Genomic DNA, 23,903 nt, shown 5'->3' with positions numbered 1-23,903 from the left:
GTGCTATGCGACATTTAGTTGTTTTTCCGATCGCAACGCTCCTGTCATATCTCATCTTAAAAAAAAAAAAAAAACAAGTATAGTGTTATATGTAAGCTTATTTCATTTTTAAGGATGGTGATGTGTGAAATTTATATTTTGTATATTTTTAAGTTGCAGACTAATTTTTTATACACATACTGCTATTGATGTCACTAATAATAATAATAATAATAATAATAATAATAATAATAATAATGTTTTATTTTCGCTGGCAGAGTTAAGGCCATAAGGCCTTCTCTTCCACTCAACCAGCCTTAATCAATACAATACATAAATTTAAATTACAAATATTTACACTACACTTAAAAGGTTCTCCAGCAATATTCTTCACTACATATTTATTTAAATTTAGATAAACCTATAAGGTAAAGTAATAACTTAATTTATGAGCTAATTTAATTCAATGAATTATAATTAATTTAATATTTGAGATAGCTAGTAAAATGATGAAAATTAATTTGATGTAATGACGTGTTTAAGTTTCATATTTATACCTTGAGTAGTTTAAGAGTCGCCAGTATTTAAATTTAAAAAAAAATAATAATAATTTGCATATTTTCGAAATATTTCATCTCCCCCAAATTTTAATATTATGTCTGATTTTGTTTAAATACCTTTGATCTCTTTAGAAAGTTTCTATGTTCTCACTTTTTTAGTTTTATCTTGTAAAAACAGGAGAAAAAATTAAACCTATTCGTAGCTATTAAAATTTATAAAATGTATAGAGTGTGTGCATACATTTTTTTTTTTTGATTCAAAAACTATCTTTTTGAATGAATGCCAACATAACTTTAAGTATACCTTAAAGAATATGCAGTAAACATGTCAGCTTCCTAGCATTAAATTTGTGGAATCCCTAGCAATGTGAATGCAGAGAAGTGGGTAAAAAAGTGCGGGAAAATGAGTTTAAAAGTTTGCATGTGTTTTAAACTTAATGAACGCAGCTTTTTTAAAGATGGTGTAATTAATAACACAACCACCATAGGGTTATAAAACTTGGTCAAAGTGTCAAGTAGGCATCATAGCTTCATTTTCTACAAAAAACGAAAAATGTCATTTTTGACCAAAAAATTACCAAATTTTCACCGTATTCCCCTTTAATTTTTAATTTCACTATTTTTCATATTTAATATGATTTTACATAAAACTACATATTTTGTACTTTTCTACTATCCTCATTCTACGCTTATTAAATTAATAAAAATTCTAATGCAGACATTGGTGGTGACTCATTTTGATTACTGCGACTAGAGCTAGGATTGTTATGTGCCAGAAATGTTGGAAATATATATGCATTTATGCGATATAAAACCAAGAATATGTAGATCTACTAAAAACTAGAAAATGTGTGCTAAAAACGTTTATTGCACATCGCAAGTTGTAAGTTCAACATGAAGCCAATTGTCTTGCACCCAGAGTTTCAGGAAGTGACGTACTCAACCAGCGCATTAACAATAGCAGATATTGTCCCCCTCATGCTTAAACCATGAATATGCATTTTCTTAGTTCTGAGAAAAAGAAGTTTAAAGTTTCAAATGCCCTTATAAATTCAGGAAAACTTCATTTTAATCAATTTCCTATATTCTGATATGAGGAGTTTATTAAAATGAAGTTTTCCTGAATTTATAAGGGCATTTTAAACTTTAAACAGGAGAACTTCATTTTAATCAACTTCCTTTATTATGATGTAGGAAGATGATTAAAATGAAGTTTTCCTGAATTCACAACTGCATTTGAAACTTTAAACAGGAGAACTTCATTTTAATCAACTTCCTTTATTATGATGTAGGAAGATGATTAAAATGAAGTTTTCCTGAATTCACAACTGCATTTGAAACTTTAAACAGGAGAACCTCATTTTAATCAACTTCCTTTATTATGATGTAGGAAGATGATTAAAATGGAGTTTTCCTGAATTCACAAGTGCATTTGAAACTTTAAACAGGAGAACCTCATTTTAATTAACTTCCTTTATTATGATGTAGGAAGATTATTAAAATGAAGTTTTCCTGAATTCACAAGTGCATTTGAAACTTTAAACAGGAGAACTTCATTTTAATCAACTTCCTTTATTATGATGTAGGAAGATTATTAAAATGAAGTTTTCCTGAATTCACAAGTGCATTTGAAACTTTAAACAGGAGAACTTCATTTTAATCAACTTCCTTTATTATGATGTAGGAAGATGATTAAAATGAAGTTTTCCTGAATTTGCAGAAGATGACGGACTCACTTTACAGGAGCAGGAAAGTTTAGCTGAATCTCCTTCTGATCTAATTATGAACTCTAGATTCAAGACCAAATCATTGAATTATTTTTGGTTATGAGTGAATGAAGAGTATCCAGACCTCAGCAGTAAAAGCCTTGAAATTATTGGAAAGTTTTTCATTCAAGTATACAGTATATGCGAATCAACTTTTTCGGCCGCCTCTGCAATTAAAACAATATACAGAAACCGAATGGACGTCATGCAATATCAACATTGTAACCACTAATCGAAAAGATTTTGGCAAATGAACTACAACAGATGTCGCATTGAGTCAATGCCAATAACAAGAGAAGGACGATAAATATACCGTTCTAAATGTCAAATTAAAAAGTCGTAAGGATTTTAAAATTATTATTATAAATGTTAAAGAATTTCTGCTCTCTCGGTTCGCAAAATTTGTATCTCAATTTTGTCTCTCAGCAAATAGCCTATTTGAAGATTGAAAAGCGCTGTAATAGAAAAAAGAACACAAACGCATCATTAATGTGCGAGTTCTTTCATTTTAAAAACTTAATGTATTGGATATAGTAGATGATGTTTAATTGCTATTAAACCGAAATCCTTGAGTTACGATATCGGCTGTTTTGAGTCTGATGTGTCGCGATATGAAGAAAGGTTAGGAATCCATGGCATTCAGGAGAATATTGAGCGAAACTCGTTAAATTTCAAGAATTTTCTCACTTTTTATAGTAGGCCCTATTTGAAATCCACCTCTTCAGAATTTCTTCATTTGCTATACTCTAATTCTGACATACTGAAGAGCTAAAATGATAGAAGATAGCACAGAAGTTTATTTCACGCTATCACTTGACTGCATGATGTATAATCTAATTTACTAACATCGTACAAAATGTTATCCAATATTCTTTTGAGAAGATTAACTCCGTACTTAGATGAAATTATTGGGGATCATCAGTGCAGGTTTAGGCGTAATAGATCGATTATTGAGCAGATTTTTTGTATTCGACAGATATTGGAGAAAAAATGGGAGTACAAGGATACAGTACATAAGTGATTCATAGATTTCAAAAAGCCATATGACTCGGTTAAGAGAGAAGTTTTATATGATATTCTTATTGAATTTGGTATTCCCAAGAAACTAGTTCGATTAATTAAAATGTGTCTCAGTGAAACTTACAGCAGAGTCCGTATAGGCCAGTTTCTATCTGATGCTTTTCCAATTCACTGCGGGCTAAAGCAGGGAGATGCACTATCACCTTTACTTTTTAACTTCGCTCTAGAATATGCCATTAGGAAAGTTCAGGATAACAGAGAGGGTTTGGAATTGAACGGGTTACATCAGCTTCTTGTCTATGCGGATGACGTGAATATGTTAGGAGAAAATCCACAAACGATTAGGGGAAAACACGGAAATTTTACTTGAAGCAAGTAAAGCGAAAGGCGTGGAATTAAATCCCGAAAAGATAAAGTATATGATTATGTCTCGTGATCAGAATATTGTACGAAGTGAAAATATAAAAATTGGAGATTTATCCTTCGAACAGGTGGAAAAATTCAAATATCTTGGAGCAACAGTAACGAATATAAATGGCACTCGGGAGGAAATTAAACGCAGAATAATTTAATGCGTGTTATTATTCGGTTGAGAAGCATTTATCATCTAGTCTGCTGTCAAAAATCTCAAAGAATAATATTTATAAAACAGTTATATTACCGTTTGTTCTGTATGGTTGTGAAACTTGGACTCTCACTTTGAGAGAGGAACAGAGATTAAGGGTGTTTGAGAATAAGGTTCTTAGGAAAATATTTGGGGCTAAGAGGGATGAAGTTATAGGAGAATGGAGAAAGTTACACAACGCAGAACTGCACGCATTCTTTTCTTCATCTGACATAATTAGGAACATTAAATCCAGGCGTTTGTGATGGGCAGGGCATGTAGCACGTATGGGCGAATCCAAAAATGCATATAGAGTGTTAGTTGGGAGGCCGGAGGGAAAAAGACCTTTAGGGAGGCCGAGACGTAGATGGGAAGATAATATTAAAATGGATTTGAGGGAGGTGGGATATGATGATAGAGAATGGATTAATCTTGCTCAGGATAGGGACCAATGGCGGGCTTATGTGAGGGCGGCAATGAACCTCCGGGTTCCTTAAAAGCCAGTAAGTAATAATAATAATAATAATAATAGGTAGTTTTACAGTGTGTGTATGAGAGATGTAGGCCTACTGAGATTTGTCTCTCTTGACGAGCATATTGAACTCGATGTTTAGATGTCGACGATACAGCAGGCTTATAGGCTATTCTACTATAGAATGTAGCTTTGTGTTGGCTGTGTGTGCAGTGCTGGCAGCTGAAGGGGTGCACATGTCGACGTCAGATCGCACGGGATCCTCCGTTGGTGGAGGCAGCTCTAGCAAGCGGAAACGCTCCTGGTCGCGGGCCGTGTTTTCCAACCTGCAACGCAAAGGCTTGGAGAAGAGGTTCCAGCTTCAGAAATACATCACCAAGCCCGACCGGCGACAGCTGGCAGCGACGCTCGGACTCACGGATGCTCAGGTTTGTAACATACCGTATTATTATTATTATTATTATTATTATTATTATTATTATTATTATTATTATTAGGTTGGTGCATAATTCCGTACCGATTTTTCATAAGTTTATTAAACACATCAGATACACATAAGAGAGAAGTTAAGGCTGGTTCACAATAAACCGGGAACGAGAACCAGAGTGAAAACGAGAAGCAGAGAACGTGAATATGAAAATTTTTTATTCACAATAAACCGAGAACATAGACGAGTATGCATATCGATATGCATGTCAATAACGATATGTAAAATCGATATTACGCATTCTGATGTTATTTGTGTATAATTGACCAATGGCGTTCTCTCATGAGTACAAGGCAGCCAACATAAACACAGGTTAACAAATTTCAAAATTTCAACGGTACTATAAATATGCCCATGCATCTTTATTATCACAACCTATTTTAAGTCTACCATAATGTAAAATAATTAGAGAAGAAACATTTGTAATAGAACAAAAATGAACACAACAGTAGTTATTGAATTGAAGCATGAATATGTAGTGTTTAATACAACCAATACAGTAATAAAATATGATTCACTCACGATCGGTGTTCAAAGATGCAGCTATTGAAAGCCACGTGTTCTCCTTCATTTTCTCATCTTTATACGAGGCGCGCCGCTTATCGTAAACGTGAAGATTTTCCTCAACACTCAATGTTAGAATCTCATCAAATAAAACTTGCTCCATGATGCACAGCACAGAACAAAATAATGCATAGGTTATGTCACGGTCTTCTTGCTACAAAATATATACGACAAAATAGCTTTTAGATGGCAATAGAATGAATCTAGTGGGCTGTGATCGGAAACGTGAACGTCAAAGTTGAAACTTGGCCAACTCTCCGTTCCCGATCCCGGCTCCGGCAAGCTTTTCGTTAATTGTGAATGCTCACATATAAATGTACATATTTAACAATTTTACCGTTTTCGTTTTGATTCTCGTTCCCGGTTTATTGTGAACCAGCCTTTAATCATCAACAATATATTCTCCTTCACTATTTCAACAGTCTGCCAACGCTGGAGTAGTTTTTCGATTCCACTCTTGTAGAAATCGCGTGGTTTTGAGTTAAACAAGTCGTCAAACCATATTCGGAGCGCATTTTCATCGGAAAGGAAGTTCCTTGAAGGTTGTTCGATAGAGAGCGGAAAAGGTGAAAATCTGAGGGCGCAAGAACAGGTGAATAAGGTGGGTGCAGAATGACTTCCCAAGCCAACTCCTAGATAGTGTTTTGTGTCAGGTTAGCAGAGTGCGGACTGACGTTATCGTGGAGTAGCATCACTTCACGCAGTCTTGTTGGTTGTTTTTCTTGGATTGCGTGTGCAAGACGTCTCAGTTGGTGGCAATAAATATCGCACGATAGTGGAATGCTCACAGTTCATCACATTTGCCAGTTCTCGGGTACACTGACGTGGATCATTGTGGATTAATGTGTTTAAACTGTCTTCATCAAACCCCGAAGGCCTTTCTGAACGTGGAGTGTCACTAATGTCAAAACGACCCTTCTTAAAACGAGAAAATCATTTTCTTGCCATGCTCTCTCCGTTATCATTGTCCCCATACACGGCGCAAATGTTTCTGGCCGCCTCCGCTGCTTTCGCCCCTCTATTGAACTCAAAAAGAAGAATATGTCGGAAATGTTCCACTTTCTCCACTTGACACTCCATTTTCTAGCGTCCATGGCTCCACTCACTATCTACAAAAATGAAAACTCAAGCACAACAATTGAGCTTCAAATAAAAAATGACAATCGATAAATAAACCCTTAGTAACTGGAGTACCAACACGAAAAACAAAAATGCTACAAACTTATGCATCAACCCAATATTATTATTGTTATTGTTATTATTATTATTGTTATTATTATTATTATTACAGTGAAACCTGTTCAAATCGGAACCTGAATAATCCGGAATCCTGTCTATTTCGGAACAATTTATTGGTCCTGACGAAATTTGTACAGTATGTATTATGTATAATTTGTCCTGAATAAAACGGAAACTCCAACGCGGAAACAAACTATCTGATACTGTTCAAAACGGAAATAATATTTTGGATACACTATTATAATGTAAACTATATTTTGAAGCAGTGTGTAATTTCAAGAAATGTACGAAATATGTAGGTCACTACGATAAAAACAAGTTTTATTTGCAAAATTTAGAGAGTGTGGAAAATTCAGGTGTAACACTTTGAAAAATAAAGACCATCTCATGAGTGAGTGAAAAATAAGACCGTCTCATGAGTGAATGGCTTGCGGACATTAATGGTGCCATAAAAAGGAAACAGAAAACCACTGGTTATGTGGAAATAAATGAACTGTTGTGAGAGTGAGTTTTTCATGCCTTTTCAAAGACCGTACCAATTTCTGGACCTATTCTGCAAAACAAACCCTTGAACTGCCAAAAAAAAAAAAATTGATAAGTCAGAATTCAAGGCTTCTAATGGATGGCTCCTAGACCAATAAATTAAATAATGTGAAGTGATATACAGTACACTATTACAGTATAGCGTTAGATATTAAATTTAGTATGATTTAATAGTGTTTAATGAGTGAGTTACGATAACATTAAACAGAAAATGAGATTTTTCTTCAATATGATTCACCACTGGAATAAGTGACAGAAAGCTGATTTAATGTCAGTAGTGTTAAACGAAATGTTTTGTACTTCTTGCAGTTTGCGGCATGCCATTTTGTTTTTCAGTTATACAAATGATAAAATATTGCATTTTAACTTCACACCTGAATAATACGGAAACCTGTCCATAACGGAAAAAAATTAGGGACCATGTCACTTCCGTCTTGAACAGGTTTTATTGTATTATTATTATTATTATTATTATTATTATTATTATTGCTGCCGCTGCAGGATGTACATTCTGTTTCCCAGTTCAAGCTCCTCCATCTTGATGATATGCACCCATTCTCCACTCATTATTTAAGTGAGCTTTTTCTTCATCATTAGCCAACCTTATTTATGAAAGAGTGATGGAACGGAGAAAAATTCACTCCGGCGCCGGGATTTGAACCCGGGTTTTCAGCTCTACGTGCTGATGCTTTATCCACTAAGCCACGCCGGATACAACCCCGACGCCGGTTAGAATCGTCTCAGATTAAGCTCCATCTCTTGCGTTCCCTCTAGTGGCCGCCCTCTGCACTACGTCATAGATGTCTATGAACGCAGGACCGAAGTCCATACATGTGCTGAGGTGCACTCGAATGAGTGACTGGTTGGCCGGGATCCGACGGTATAGGCGCCGTCTTAAATCACAAAGTGATTTATTACGCATATCATATATATTTTGATGTACCGAAGTACATATGATATTTCCATGCAGATATTCTGTGTCATCATATGATGAAAGAGTGATGGAACGGAGAAAAATTATCTCCGGCGCCGGGATTTGAACCCGGGTTTTCAGCTCTACGTGCTGATGCTTTATCCACTAAGCCACGCCAGATACAACCCCGACGCCGGTTAGAATCGTCTCAGATTAAGCTCCATCTCTTGGGTTCCCTCTAGTGGCCGCCCTCTGCACTACGTCATAGATGTCTATGAACGCAGGACCGAAGTCCATACATGTGTTGAGGTGCACTCGAATGAGTGACTGGTTGGCCGGGATCCGACGGTATAGGCGCCGTCTTAAATCACAAAGTGATTTATTACGCATATCATATATATTTTGATGTACCGAAGTACATATGATATTTCCATGCAGATATTCTGTGTCATCATATGATGAAAGAGTGATGGAACGGAGAAAAATTCTCTCCGGCGCCGGGATTTGAACCCGGGTTTTCAGCTCTACGTGCTGATGCGTTATCCACTAAGCCACGCCGGATACAACCCCGACGCCGGTTAGAATCGTCTCAGATTAAGCTCCATCTCTTGGGTTCCCTCTAGTGGCCGCCCTCTGCACTACGTCATAGATGTCTATGAACGCAGGACCGAAGTCCATACATGTGTTGAGGTGCACTCGAATGAGTGACTGGTTGGCCGGGATCCGACGGTATAGGCGCCGTCTTAAATCATAAAGTGATTTATTACGCATATCATATATATTTTGATGTACCGAAGTACATATGATATTTCCATGCAGATATTCTGCGTCATCATATGATGAAAGAGTGATGGAACGGAGAAAAATTCTCTCCGGCGCCGGGATTTGAACCCGGGTTTTCAGCTCTACGTGCTGATGCTTTATCCACTAAGCCACGCCGGATACAACCCCGACGCCGGTTAGAATCGTCTCAGATTAAGCTCCATCTCTTGGGTTCCCTCTAGTGGCCGCCCTCTGCACTACGTCATAGATGTCTATGAACGCAGGACCGAAGTCCATACATGTGTTGAGGTGCACTCGAATGAGTGACTGGTTGGCCGGGATCCGACGGTATAGGCGCCGTCTTAAATCACAAAGTGATTTATTACGCATATCATATATATTTTGATGTACCGAAGTACATATGATATTTCCATGCAGATATTCTGCGTCATCATATGATGAAAGAGTGATGGAACGGAGACAAATTCTCTCCGGCGCCGGGATTTGAACCCGGGTTTTCAGCTCTACGTGCTGATGCTTTATCCACTAAGCCACGCCGGATACAACCCCGACGCCGGTTAGAATCGTCTCAGATTAAGCTCCATCTCTTGCGTTCCCTCTAGTGGCCGCCCTCTGCACTACGTCATAGATGTCTATGAACGCAGGACCGAAGTCCATACATGTGTTGAGGTGCACTCGAATGAGTGACTGGTTGGCCGGGATCCGACGGTATAGGCGCCGTCTTAAATCACAAAGTGATTTATTACGCATATCATATATATTTTGATGTACCGAAGTACATATGATATTTCCATGCAGATATTCTGCGTCATCATATGATGAAAGAGTGATGGAACGGCGTGGCTTAGTGGATAAAGCATCAGCACGTAGAGCTGAAAACCCGGGTTCAAATCCCGGCGCCGGAGAGAATTTTTCTCCGTTCCATCACTCTTTCATCATATGATGACGCAGAATATCTGCATGGAAATATCATATGTACTTCGGTACATCAAAATATATACAACCTTATTTAGCTCTTCTCACTATAGTAAATATTCCTCCAATTTGTCAATGTGTTCTTTTCACTGTTTCCTTCTGCCTTCAAGGAATTTAGCAATATCTTGAATGATGCTACGTATTTGCTCTCATTTCTGTATTGTGCATTTTGTCAATGTAATGTTTTCCTTTGAATAGTCCTTAAAGTTTTCACTTTAAAGACTGTAGAAGATGAGGATGTTCAATGAAGGGATGTAACTATGAAGGGGTGTAGGAGAGTAGGAGAGGTTGTGGAATGTACTTCACTACCGGTACTCCTCGCAACCCACATAACAAAATTCAATCATAACAACAGCAGAAATTTAGAATTGTGGGTTTGGGTTCTGATGCAGGTAAAAGTGTGGTTCCAGAACCGTCGGATGAAATGGCGCCACAGTAAGGAAGCCAAGCACCAACAGAGTGGTGCCAGCGGCAGTGAGAGCCGGTGCACCAGAGAGGAGCAGGGAGGCCCTGACTCCACACAGGAACCGGAGATAGACATCCAGACCGTGGAGGGTGACTGAGAAGCATCCAGACACGAGGGTGAGTGAGATGTCTGATATGGGAAAGCAGTGCAGGCGTAGTTATGCAGGAGCAATGGAAGAAGCAACTTTTGAGACATTCTGCTGCTGTGTAACACTGCACTGAGGGTGAGATTAAGTGATAAAAAGACAAACATGTTTTGTGAACAATGTACATAATCTTTAACAGAGTGTATAATGCCAACTTTACTACGAAATTCCAATTCGAAGTCCCACTACTTGTAAACTGTGTAATTGTGGGCGTTGGAGAAGTTCTATGATGTGTTCTCTGCAGCTTTGTTGCAGTAGCTATAAACCGGAAATATGTTTGTACTAGTTCTTACTAGTAAAATCTAGAAACTTCTACTATTATTCGTATAAAATTAAAAATCTGAATTAGTAACAACAGAAACCTTAGGTAAAGACAAACGTTATTGTAGGTATAACTAACTTAATGGGAAACTGATTATATAATATAATATATAATATATTATATATATATATATATATATATATATATATATATATATATATATAATATTATATAATATAATATTACTCTTAAATTGAGTTTGCCTGTTACATAATAAGATCCTTATCTTATATTGCCGATATAACACCCCTGAAATTACATACTTTGCATAGTACTTTCATTCTGTAATGAAATGTGAATTAATATTGTGAGCTAACTCATTCGAAGGTAAACATATTTTTGTTTTACAAAAGAGAACCATACATACCGTTCTGAGCAGGGCAGTACCGTTATTTTGCTATGTCCAGGCCATCCTGTCATTTTAGTAAAAATATCACTTTCGTCCCTTTTTTATAAAACTCTTAAAATTAAAATATGCTTAAATATTGGTTATTCATAACCTAAAATCCATTTTGCTTTATCTGATGGATTGGTGCACTTTTTTTTTTATCACTTATGTCCCTTTTTTTTTTTTTTTTATAAAAACTCTTAAAATTAAAATTTGCTTAAATATTGGTTATTCATAACCTAAAATCCATTTTGCTTTATCTGATGGATTGGTGCACTTTTTTTTGTATCACTTATGTCCCTTTTTTTTTTTTATAAAACTCTTAAAATTAAAATATGCTTAAATATTGGTTATTCATAACCTAAAATCCATTTTGCTTTATCTGATGGATTGGTGCACTTTTTTTTATCACTTATGTCCCTTTTTTTTTTTTTTTTTTATAAAAACTCTTAAAATTAAAATTTGCTTAAATATTGGTTATTCATAACCTAAAATCCATTTTGCTTTATCTGATGGATTGGTGCACTTTTTTGTATCACTTATGTCCCTTTTTTTTTTATAAAAACTCTTAAAATTAAAATATGCTTAAATATTGGTTAGTCATAACCTAAAATCCATTTTGCTTTATCTGATGGATTGGTGCACTTTTTTTTTCACTTATGTCCCTTTTTTTTTATAAAAACTCTTAAAATTAAAATTTGCTTAAATATTGGTTATTCATAACCTAAAATCCATTTTGCTTTATCTGATGGATTGGTGCACTTTTTTTGTATCACTTATGTCCCTTTTTTTTTTTTTTTTTTTATAAAAACTCTTAAAATTAAAATATGCTTAAATATTGGTTATTCATAACCCAAAATCCATTTTGCTTTATCTGATGGATTGGTGCACTTTTTTTTTATCACTTATGTCCCTTTTTTTTTTATAAAAACTCTTAAAATTAAAATGTGCTTAAATATTGGTTAATCATAACCTAAAATCCATATTGTTTTATTTGATGGACTGGTGCACATTTTTTTATTAATGAAACATGCCTAGATTTTCAGAATTTTTGCAATGTAATAGTTTATTTCTTTCTTTGTCAGGAAGTACAGCACCCCTAGAAAGAATATTTTATATACTGTAACAAAAATTATATCGAAGAAGAAATCCCAGTTAAGCACTGAAACAATGATGGCTATGCTAATTGTAAGACAAAATTATGACTGGGAGTGTGATAGATAGATTGTATGACAAGGTACTGAAAGGTAGAAATTTGTTACCGGTATGTAAAGTAATATCATCTGAAAAATACTCATGTATGATCTACTGTCATGATGAAATTCCCTCATGAAGCTAAAGTTTTTGCATGTTCTGTCAATATTAACTATTGCAAATTCAAATTAAAATAATGAATTATACAACGTCTTTAATTGTAAAGTATAGATTAAATGAAATTTTATCAATATTTCTATTTAATCCATTTCGATTATTTGATCCTGTTCGATGTAGAAACATTTTATCAGATAAAACATGTTTATTTACTTTTTTTTTAAGAACATAACCCGTTGCTTTACCATCCCATTTTTGTCTCAAGGAATTATGATCAGCCTAATGATGACAGGTGTGCATAAAAGGACATCATGTAAAAAGATTTACCAAAATTTAGAAATACTGAGCTTACCTTGTGAGTACATTCTTTCCCTGATGATATTTTATATTAAAAACTAACATTTACCGGATACAATATTGTAATCTTCATCTTACGATGTTTGGTGACGTATACACGTCCGTTGATGTGACATATTAATGAATTTAAATACTATTATAGTCACAATCATGCCATGGTATGAAAGAAAAATTTCACAACCTCGAGCGGGAATCGAACCTCCGACTTCCTGTTCTCCGGTCAGGCACTCTACCACTGAGCTATCGAGTTCGTTCACGCTAAAGGCTCTGGAATTATCCTTTCATACTGGCGACTCTCTGACCGGAGAACAGGAAGTCGCAGGTTCGATTCCCGCTCGAGGTTGTGAAATTTTTCTTTCATACCATGGCATGATTGCGGCTATAATAGTATTTAAATTCAACAATATTGTACTTTTAGTACTGGTAGGTCTACTAATCAAAACATTCATAATTTTAATACAAGACATAAATCAGATCTCCATCTACGGTTTGTTAGTCTCAGTTGTTGTAAAAAAGGAGTTCACTATCCATGTATTATGGTTTTCATTGCACTGCCTAATTGTCTTACAGGTTTCAAAGGCCAAGAGAAAATGTTCAGAACAGAATTAACAAAATGTTCTATACTTAGACCTTCTAACTCACTCGGCTTGTAAATTGAAGTAATCCGCTTCTTATATAATGTATATTTTTGTATAATTTCTGATTTGTTCCACATCTCGAAACTACATTGCTGACGTAACATCTATGGAATACAATAAATGGAATGAAAAAATGAAAATGGGAACCAAGTCAGTCCAGGATATATAGGTATCTTATTTCTGGGACAAATGGTCATGTTATCTTGCAAGAAAGTCCATTTTCACTCTGGTTTCCGGCAAAAAATAGTTTTCTTTAAAACATAAGTAAAAAGTAAATTATATTAGGTTAGGTTAGGTTAGACTGGATTAGGTTAAGTTAGTAAAAGACCAGAAGTTGTGGCTCAATGCTTTATATAGTTCCTAATTTTGACGAATAGTATTACGGACTTCTAGTGTTCAATAGTAAGAACTAGTATATGGGAATTTCTGGTATTACATAAACTTGTATTCTCTACATCAGCAGGTATGAAAAGCAATGAAATTATAAATATGAACTTCTTTTAGTCACATCAGCAGGGTATGAACAAATATCTCAAACTGAATGTTCATTTAAAGTTTGCACTGACACATGTGATGCAGATTTTTTGTTATAGTGCAGATTTAATATAAACACAAGACATTTGAGAGTTTTGTACAGATCGTCATAGATCGGTTTTTATTAATTATAGTGCCTTAATAAGTGTGGGACGTTAGTCCTTGTTCTTGCTGCCTTATTTTTCTAATAACATTTTCTTGAGTACCGTATATTGAAACAGAGGTTAATAAATTACTTTGATGTACTGAGGATCACTACTTTGCTGTCAATGTAGGCTATGTTGGTGTTAAAAACTTTCAACAGAAAAAAACATTCAGATCAGGTTAAATATGTTGTTGTTGTTTTCTAATGCCAGGCGTTTGACAATAAAGTCATTTGACCTTTTGCACTCCAATATTTTTCAAAGATATTATCATGGTCAGCCACTGAAGCACAGATTTTGAGGTGTTCCGAATCCATTTCTTGGTTTGAGTTGCACAACGGGCAGTTAGGGGACTGATATATTCCAATTCTATGCAGGTGTTTGGCAAAACAATCATGGCCTGTTGCCAATCTAAATGCAGCTACAGACGATTTTTGTGGTAAATCGGGAATTAACTGTGGATTATGATGCAGAGAGTTCCATTTTTTCCCTTGAGATTGTGTTATCAAATTTTGTTTGTTGAAGTCTAAGTATGTAGATTTAATAAATATTTTTACAGAGTAATACGTAGATTTAGTAACAGGTCTGTAAGTAGCAGGTTAAATATCGACTCAGCTTCAGGAATTATAACACAAAATTATTTGTTGTTGTTTAGTCAACTGTCCGAAGACAGGTCTGACCCTCACAAGTGATACCAAAAAGCACCACTTATGAGGAAACTAGGCCAGGAGATAATGGGGTAGGGTGGCAAGTTCCTTTCCTCCTCCATTGCAAACATCGCCAATTAGCTACATATTACTCTAGTCAGACTTCAGATGTATACAAACAATTGTTCTTCCTCTGACACATATCGTCAAATGAGATGTACTGCCTGATAATAGATGTACATATCAGCCAGAACCTCAGTCAGACCATTGTTATTAATGGAGAAAATTCGCTACGGTGCCAGGGATCGAACCTGGGTAAAATTTTATCCATTCTTGTTGTTAAGCATTTCTTCAGTAATGGGATTTCAGTTACTTACTTAATTGCTATTTAATTCATTGGTGATTAAAGTTAAAGTGTTACTTTAGCAACGAGAGTGAAGTTTTATAAACAAATAATAAATTTAATAAATTTTAAATTTTACTTTAAATTTATTATTTGTTTTCACAATGTTGGGAAAAATATTGTACTCGTATGGTAGGCTACTAATGAAAACAAGACTTTTACAGCCACTTGTGGAAATTAACACACTTAGCTATGCCTTCCATGCAAGACATTTCACTTGTGGGTGAAATAAGTCCTGATTCACTAGTACCATAAATAAATATTTTCATTACAAAAGTCATTGAATCCAAATTAGAAGATAGATTTTAATCTGACCAAACAATTTAATTTTCTTGTTAAAGAAACAGTTCCAAGACAATATATTTACCGGTATACTAGTTTATTTTTTTAATACATTGAATAGGTAACTTATTTTATTAAAAATTGAGCAAAGAATAATACCATATAAAGAAAAAGTCGAAGTGGAACAAGAAAATTAAACTTAAGTTCAATTAATTGTACAGTACCTACATATTGTAGCGTACATTACAGGATGTAATTTGAAAAAGTCTAACATCACAATGAATGAAAGTTCTTCGAAGTCTTGTAGAATATTTAAGGGGGGGGGGGTTATTATGACCAAACAGACGTATTTCTCCATGTATAAAAAGTCCAAAGAGATTGCATTACTCTGGCATATTCTTTCGGATACAAAGAATATATTCGGAAGTGAAATCAGACTAATTGAAATAAAACAAAAGAATTATTTAGTGGGACAAGGGACAACTGATTATTAAATACCGTAAACTGGGGTTACTTTGAACACAGAGGAAACTTTGAACATTTTTTTTTTCAGAAAATCATATTTAGGTTTCTACATGCTGCACTTGTTATAGATGGAGGTAAATTATCATAAAAATCATTCTCAAAACAAATTTACCTCCATCTATAAGAAGTGCAGCATTTAGAAACCTAAATATGATTTTCTGAAAAAATGTTCAAAGTTTCCTCTATGTTCAAAGTAACCCCAGTTTATGGTAGCACATTTTTAGGAATTAGATAAATGTGGATTAGCTGTTGAAGCATACATCATTTGAAACAATCCAAAATCCGAATGATCTTTATGGGTCAAAGCCACAGTTGAATGGTGGCCATTTTCTCGATATAAACTGATTTTTTATATAATATTGCAAGAATTACAATAATTGTTGATAACGTCACGATAATAACAATAGAGAGTTTAATCAATCTTCAGAATTAGCAGTAGTAGTAATAATCTAATATCCAAATGCTTGGATATATTCCATTTGCTTTCTTGCTTCCCAATAAAGTTCTTGTAAGTGACATCTTGAGAGCTAAAGAACTCGAAAAGTGATCCTTATTCATTGTAGAATTGTCTTCACGACACATGATACAATTTGGAGAGTTGAAGGTTCCAATTTTATAAAGGAGTGCAGCCAAATAGTCGTGACCTGTCAACAATCTAAATGTTGCTACAGAATCAAGTCTTGGGTGTTCAGAAATTAAGTATTTATTTTGCAATATAGCTGCCCATGATTTGTAATTACTTTAATTTTGAAGTGCTCCAATAATTCTTTCTGGAAGTTTCTTTTAATTATAATTTTTTCAGAATGATGGGTTAAAGTTTGATTTGGTTTCTGTAAAATTTTAGTGCCCTTCTTTGCCAAAAAAAAAAAATCAGCAATATCATTACCGTGGATCCTGCAATGAGAGAATTGAAGATGGATAATTTTATTTTGTTTGAACAATAATCTGATAATCGTTTTTATTTCTAACACTTTACTGGAGATTGGAGCATTATTTGTTGCTATTGCTTGTATAGCCAAATTTATTCTGTAGAGAAGATGTGTTAGTGCCATTTCTATTGCCTGAATTTCACCATTGAAATAGGTGGAGTTTTTCCAACTGCGACATAGAAGCTGAATAATTTTGAGTAAATTCCAGCTCCAGCTCCATCCTCTACTTCCAGTCTGGATTCACCTGTATAAATATGTAGCCACTGTGGTTCAGGGTGTAGACTGTGAATCGTTGTTTTAATTCAGTAAAAGTCTTATTGCTTTTTAGGACGTGTTCAATTAAATTTGTGTTATGGATGATATCTAAGCATGGGTGATATTGGTGAGAAGTTTTTCTGGCTTTTGGTTTGGGTTATATTGTTCTTGTAGCTTGATTGTTTTTTGTATGAAGCCATGTTGGGTTTTAAGGTTTCTCTCAGAAATATATTTGGGACATTTCTCTTCTTCAGAGAATATGTAGTAGGTAAAGAGCAGGGGCGGATGCAAGGGGGGGGGGGATTAAGGGGATATATCCCCTCCCGAAATTTTGAGAAAAATACGGAACAAGAAACAAAAATAATATTAATTTTAATTCGTGAATGTACATAGGAATTAGAGAGTTTTCCACGTAAATTCTCTTTGCTAAAATGTTAAATCCCAAGAACTGCAGGAAGACAAACACAGCGTTCTTACTTCAAGACAGAGAGTCATGAAGAGTATTTTAGGCTTGTAATTTTCCTTCTCTTCTTAGATTATTTCATTAGTCAGCTCAAGGACAGGTTTTTAAATCATAAGAGAATCCTAAAGTCCATACAAACTTTGCTGCCTGAAAACATAGTGCGAGCATCAGATGAAGATTTAGAAACTGCTGTTGAGGCTGTAGTAAATCAATGGCCCAATGATGTTGATGCATCACCAGAGTCTTTCTTCAATGAATTGAAGATGTGGAGAAGAAATTTCCTTGATCAGAAAAATCTCCACCTAATACCTACTGATTTTATATCATCTTTGAACAGGTGCAATGAAATTATTTTTCCCTGCACTCGCAAGGCACTGAAACTTTTCTATATGTTGCCTGTAACTACAGCAACACCAGAACGGTCGTTCTCAACAGTGCTGTATTTGAAGACTTACTTGAGGAGCACGATGGGAGCAGACAGATTAAATTGACTGGCCTTGATGTATATAGTCTACATAAAAATGTAGAAGTAAAAGCTTATGAAGTACTGGATGAAATGTCTAAGAAACCTCGTTGCCTTCTTCTGTAAATGTCATTCTGTCATTGTTTTTGTATTGTAGTCATTGTAAATGTTAAAATTAAAAAATTATGGTTTATTTAACAACACTCACAATTGCCGAGGTTATATCAGCATTGCCGGTGTGCCGGAATTTTTTCCCTCAGGACTTCTTTTACATCCCAGTAAATCGACTGATATGAGGCCTGTCGCATTTTAACACACTTGAATGCCATCGAGCTGGGTTGGGGTAGAACCCGCAACTTCGAGCACAGAAGGCTATACCGACTACGCTACTCAGGCCAACTTGTAAATGTTTGTGACTCGGAAACAAATTGTGAGTATATAAACTTATTTCTCATTACTCCATTTTTACTATCTCCTCAAATCCCTCCCCGAAAAAAAATCCTGCATCCGCCCCTGGTAAAGAGTGACGTCAATTGTAAATATGGTGCACAAGGAACAGAATTTTATTTGTATTATACTGTAGTGGTAGGCCTAAGTCAAGTGGACTGTGGTGAGTGTAAAATTGTCTGTAAAAAAACTTTAAATGCCAGTAAATATTTTACGAGTACCGGTATATGAATAATAAAATATAGGAAGTACTTTTCAGAGTTGGATGTAATTTGACAGTGATATTATATTGAGACAATAAAATAGGGATGGCGGTAGATGAGACATGTAGGTTAGTGTCCTGTTATTGTCGGACCATCGGATCTGTGCCCCAGTAAGATATGCGAACTGAACCCTAATTCCTTCTCAGCCTCGGTAATTCATTTCTCTCCCTGCATTCCTATCTCTCTCTATCCTATCTCTCTCCCTTTCTCTCCCCCACTAGTCACAATTTCTTGTGGGACAGTTTATTTGCACTTGCAGGCCAATATTGTCAACTCAACATGAATACTGTAGCACGGAGTGGCGAAAGAAATATTAATAAGCAAGTACGTAACAGCATTTTGCGATGAAGAGAAACAAACAGGTCAATATCTGTTTCCTATAAATCAGGCAACGAAAGGAGCAGCTGCGATCACAGATGAGGCTTATTTCATTTCAATTAATTATAATTAATTGATGAACTAGTGGACTTACTCGTGTTAAATATGTAATATTCGTCCGGCTTACAGCTGTTTCAGTGCATCACGCACTATCATCAGAGCCTACTAGATCGCGGCGTCATCTCGAACTTCTCTGCCTGTTAGGAGGGTGTGTTTTATTGTTGGAATGTGTTGGATTGTGGAGTCGAATAGTGTGTATGTACTGAAATTGATCTGTGTGTTGTGAATTTGATCAGGGTGTGTTTTAGTGTGTTTGTATATTTCGTATTGTTCTAGTGTGTTGAGTTTTTGGTTCTTGGGTTGTGTGTGTAGGATTTCCATGTCCGTATTTATGTTATTGTATGTATGGTTGGCATTGGTTATGTGATCGGCGTATGTAGATGTGTTGTGTCCTCTGGTTATAGCGATCTAGTAGGCTCTGATGATGGTGCGTGAAGCACTGAAACAGCTGTAAGCCGGACGAATATTACATATTTAACACGAGTAAGTCCACTAGTTCATCAATTAATTATATTCAAGTGTTAAAAGTGGTGTACGCAAGATTAAAAAATGGATCAATTAATTATGTATTAAAATTACTTGCTTACCTGATACTAATAATACAACATTTTTATGTAATTTATATAGACAGGTCAGAGATCCTAATAAATAAAATCAGGCGAGAGAGAGAGAGAGAGAGAGAGAGATTCTGTGCAGGAGATGAAAAGCTAAAATCACCAGGAAGAACAGACCAAGGGAACCTAATTCTTGTAGATGAAAGAAGTTCCAAGATTGAAGAAATTACTGAAGGTTGCGAGAGAAGCAATAATTTCAAAGGTTGGACAGAAAAACTACGGAAAGTGATTCGAGAAATGGGATTTAGGTATAAAAATGTAGAAATACAAGATGTATTTTGATTGAAAGAAATGATATTGTAGCATGGAGGATCAGTTATTTATGACAACGTTTGACGGAAGTTTGGCAACATCCCTATTTGGCAAGGTTCGTGGCCTGCTGTTTAATGTGGTGGGAGGAAAGCGGGTGGAATGGAGTGAGTACAGGTGTTAACTTTTCCAAGAACGACGACAGCGCTGAAGGGGCACAGATCCGATGGTCCGACAATAACTTATGCTCACTCTTCTGCTCCCCCCCCCCCTTTTATACACCACACAGATTTTGAAAGTGCAGTTAAAATGTATTTCAGAACATATCCATCTTAGCCTAGTTTATTCTAATGATAATTAAAACTTGTTAAAGTAACAACTTTTATGCTTCACTGTCCTAACTTATGAAACTTAATATCATACTATGCTTAGTGACTAGTTCCAGAGTACGATGAAAGAGTAATGGAACGAAGAAAAATTCTCTCCGGCGCCGGGATTTGAACCCGGGTTTTCAGCTCTACATGCTGATGCTTTATCCACTAAGCCACACCAGATACCACCCCGGCGTCAGACAGAACTCTTGGGTTCCCTCTAGTGGCCGCCCTCTGCACTACGTCATAGATGTCTATGAACTTAGGACTGAAGTCCACACATGTGCTGAGGCGCACTCGTTATGAGTGACTAGTTGGCCGGGATCTGACGGAATAAGCGCCGTCTTAAATCACGAAGTGATTTACGCATATCATACATATTATTTTTCTCCATTCCATTACTCTTTCATCGTATGATGACGCAGAATATCTGCATGGAAATATCATATGTACTTCGGTACATTAAAATAATATGTAGTTCCAGAGTGATTTGTAGCCATTTTCAAATTTATTTGCTGCAAAGTAATCTGGCCTCCGTATAATATCAAGAAGGCCACGGATGTTTAATTCAACTATTGAAGAAAGTGTGGATAAAACCCTGCTGTGTGCTGTCGTCCATGGTTGCTCATTTTGAGCAAGTCCTGCTCACCTGAGTTCCCTACAAATTAGAAATACGGTGCCACCAATGCAGTAAGAATGACCTCACAGACTGAGTATGAATCTAGTGTTTTACATAGTGAATAGTGTGACTGGAGAGACACCCTATCTATTAACCCCTCAGGTCGGTTTGCCATAAGCGTGTACGCAGCTCTCTAGATTAGTTCTATAGAGGTTTTATGTAAACGTGTAGGTACGCATCCTGCACGATTGCACAAAAACCGGCCACAGTTCATAATCTATTTGAGATTTCTTCGAGTGTTTTGTAAAGATTCTGTTTTTTACTCTCATATGGTTGTATTATGTTTAACCATTTCCAAAATAGAAATCAAAGAGTGACATCATGTAAATTTAATTCTACTAAGCTTATGGGGAGAGGATGGTATTTTTTTTGTGAAAAATGAGTAAATTAAAAGAAAAAAATTCTTTAAAATACTCTGTGATATCTGTGGAATGCATAGTGGGCATTTGTGCCCTTATCGGATGTTGAGTCGCCATTTTTAAACTTCCTGCGTTATGTATTTTTAAATCACTCGCCCACTTTTACTATTGTTCCTGGTAAATTAAGTTTTCAAAAATATATTTTTTTTCTTGAAAATACCCTTTGATATGTGTGGAATGCATTGCATAACATTTTGTGGGTAGTTGTGCCCTTATCGGATATTGATACATCATTATTAAACTTCCTGAGCTATGGGTTTTTAAATCACACACCCACTTTTATCGGTTTCCACTAACTTCATTTTTTTTTTTTTGCTACATTGCCAGACAAAAATGGATATAATTTCTGAACTATTAAAGATACATGCATGAAATTCAGAACACACATTCTTTAGACTATTAGGAAACTTCTCTCTGTAACAGAATTTTGTTAATTGATTTCATTTTAAAAATACGTCCATTTGTTTGCAAGAAAGGAAATCAGAAAATTGTTATTAAATTTGAATTGTTTATTTTACAAACGTAGGGACTAATATCAAAATTCTGTTACAGACAGTTTGTAGAACATGCTTTTGCAAATACATTGCAAAAAACTGTTTGAATCTATCTTTAAAAACGGTTTAGATATATCGGTTTTAGTACAATCCTGCATTGGGTATATTTTTTTCAAATTTGGGCCCCCAAATAATTGTTTTTTTTTTTTTTTCAAAATATTTTTATTTGGTTGAGTTGCCACAGCTATGAGCTCTCTATATACAAAAAATTAATATTTTACACCAAATAGGAAAAAAGTTTTAAAAATACCATCCTCTCCCCTTACAGGATTTAAATAGATACTGCTTGAGTGCTTATGGACAGGACTTTTAAATACCGGGTTGAGAGGTTAAAGTGGTAGTCTTTACAACAAATTTAAACTAGAGCTGCTTGTATATGAACAAATTTTCGTCAAAAGAATGCTTCACAAGATTTTTCAAGTTTCATCATCAAATCACTTACAATACTGAAAATTACTTTAACAGACGACATAGAGTCAAAGACTTAAAACAACTGAAAGGAGAGGAAATGTGGATGTGGACTTCAGAACATGTGGTAATATTGTGGAGCAGATTCATTTTAGATCATAATAGTGGAAGTTGGTCAGAAGTAGTTTAGAAGGAACAGATGTCACTTAATTCCAGCAGGAGAAGGGAAGAAACAAAATGAATCATGGATATCATACCATGGGAAATTGAAGAAGAAAGGAACGAAGTTGTTATTCAGGGACAGAAAAAAGAGATTGTTAATTGCAGGAAAGACAAGGTAACAGATGGGATGTTGCTAAAAAGTGGCAGAAAAATTCTTTAAGAAATTGCTTTATTATGTAGAGAAGGAGAGATGTAATATGTTGATAGGGTTGTCTTTTGTAATTTCTTCAATTATTCCTCCGTTTACCTTGCCATCTTTTAAAAGTTCTTTATTGTCTTGAAAGTAAATAAGAACTCATGTTCTAATTGATCAAAGACTAGACAATTCTCTGAAAGAATTGACTAATGGAATTCGAAAATATTATGGCGCCAAGAAGTATAAAAAACATGGCGTCCTGACCGAGTTAATTCAATTATATTAATTAAACTCATGCCTGTGTGCCATGGGTTCTATGGAATATCACAATAAAATAAAGAATAATAATGCGTTTGAGGAAATTGCAAGGCAGATATATCGAGTTAAGTATTAATACTGGTACATTATTAATCCATGTAATTATTATTTCTTGAATGAAGAAGATTCTAACCTATAACAATAGGCTACCTACTAATCGTAAATATTTTATTTTAAAATAATATGCGGAGAAACTAGCGCACAAGTAGTTCTCGTGATTTCGGAAGTGAAAATTGTTGGATTTATAAAGGATTTTTTTTTGTGGAGATGCGGTTGATCGTATATGCAAGGCATAACATAAGCCTCAACTAACCAAACCTAATCCATTTTGAATCTTGCGTACACTACTTTTAACACTTGAATATAAGTAATTGATTAACTAGCGGACTTACTCGTGTTAATTATGTAGTAAGTCTGTGCGGCTTACAGCTGTTTCGGTGCTTTATCACACCATCCTCAGAGCCTACATCAGACAAGACATCATAAGACACATAAACAAAATACACGAACCCAACACAAACAAAAGAGAACAGATAACAATAAAAACACTAAAAGCAAAACAACAACATAACCTCATTTTCACCAAAGCAGACAAATTGCACAGTAATA

The 23,903-nt window shown here is 35.2% G+C and overlaps 1 protein-coding gene across 1 annotated transcript in view; it reads left to right on the top strand.

Moving 5' to 3' along the window:
* LOC138705736 (H2.0-like homeobox protein) overlaps positions 1 to 10,889 on the top strand; it is an 80,471-nt gene extending 69,582 nt beyond the window's left edge. Inside the window, exons 3-4 of the mRNA XM_069834348.1 lie at positions 4,615 to 4,829; positions 10,298 to 10,889. Of these exons, the coding sequence (XP_069690449.1) occupies positions 4,615 to 4,829; positions 10,298 to 10,468 (386 nt within the window). The 3' untranslated portion in view covers positions 10,469 to 10,889. The remainder of the gene's footprint in view (positions 1 to 4,614; positions 4,830 to 10,297) is intronic.
* Positions 10,890 to 23,903: the final 13,014 nt, after the last annotated feature.

The sequence above is a fragment of the Periplaneta americana genome, chromosome 1, assembly GCF_040183065.1.
Source record: "Periplaneta americana isolate PAMFEO1 chromosome 1, P.americana_PAMFEO1_priV1, whole genome shotgun sequence".
NCBI classification, from domain to species: Eukaryota; Metazoa; Arthropoda; class Insecta; order Blattodea; family Blattidae; genus Periplaneta; species Periplaneta americana.
This window is presented reverse-complemented; position numbering and strand designations above follow the sequence as displayed.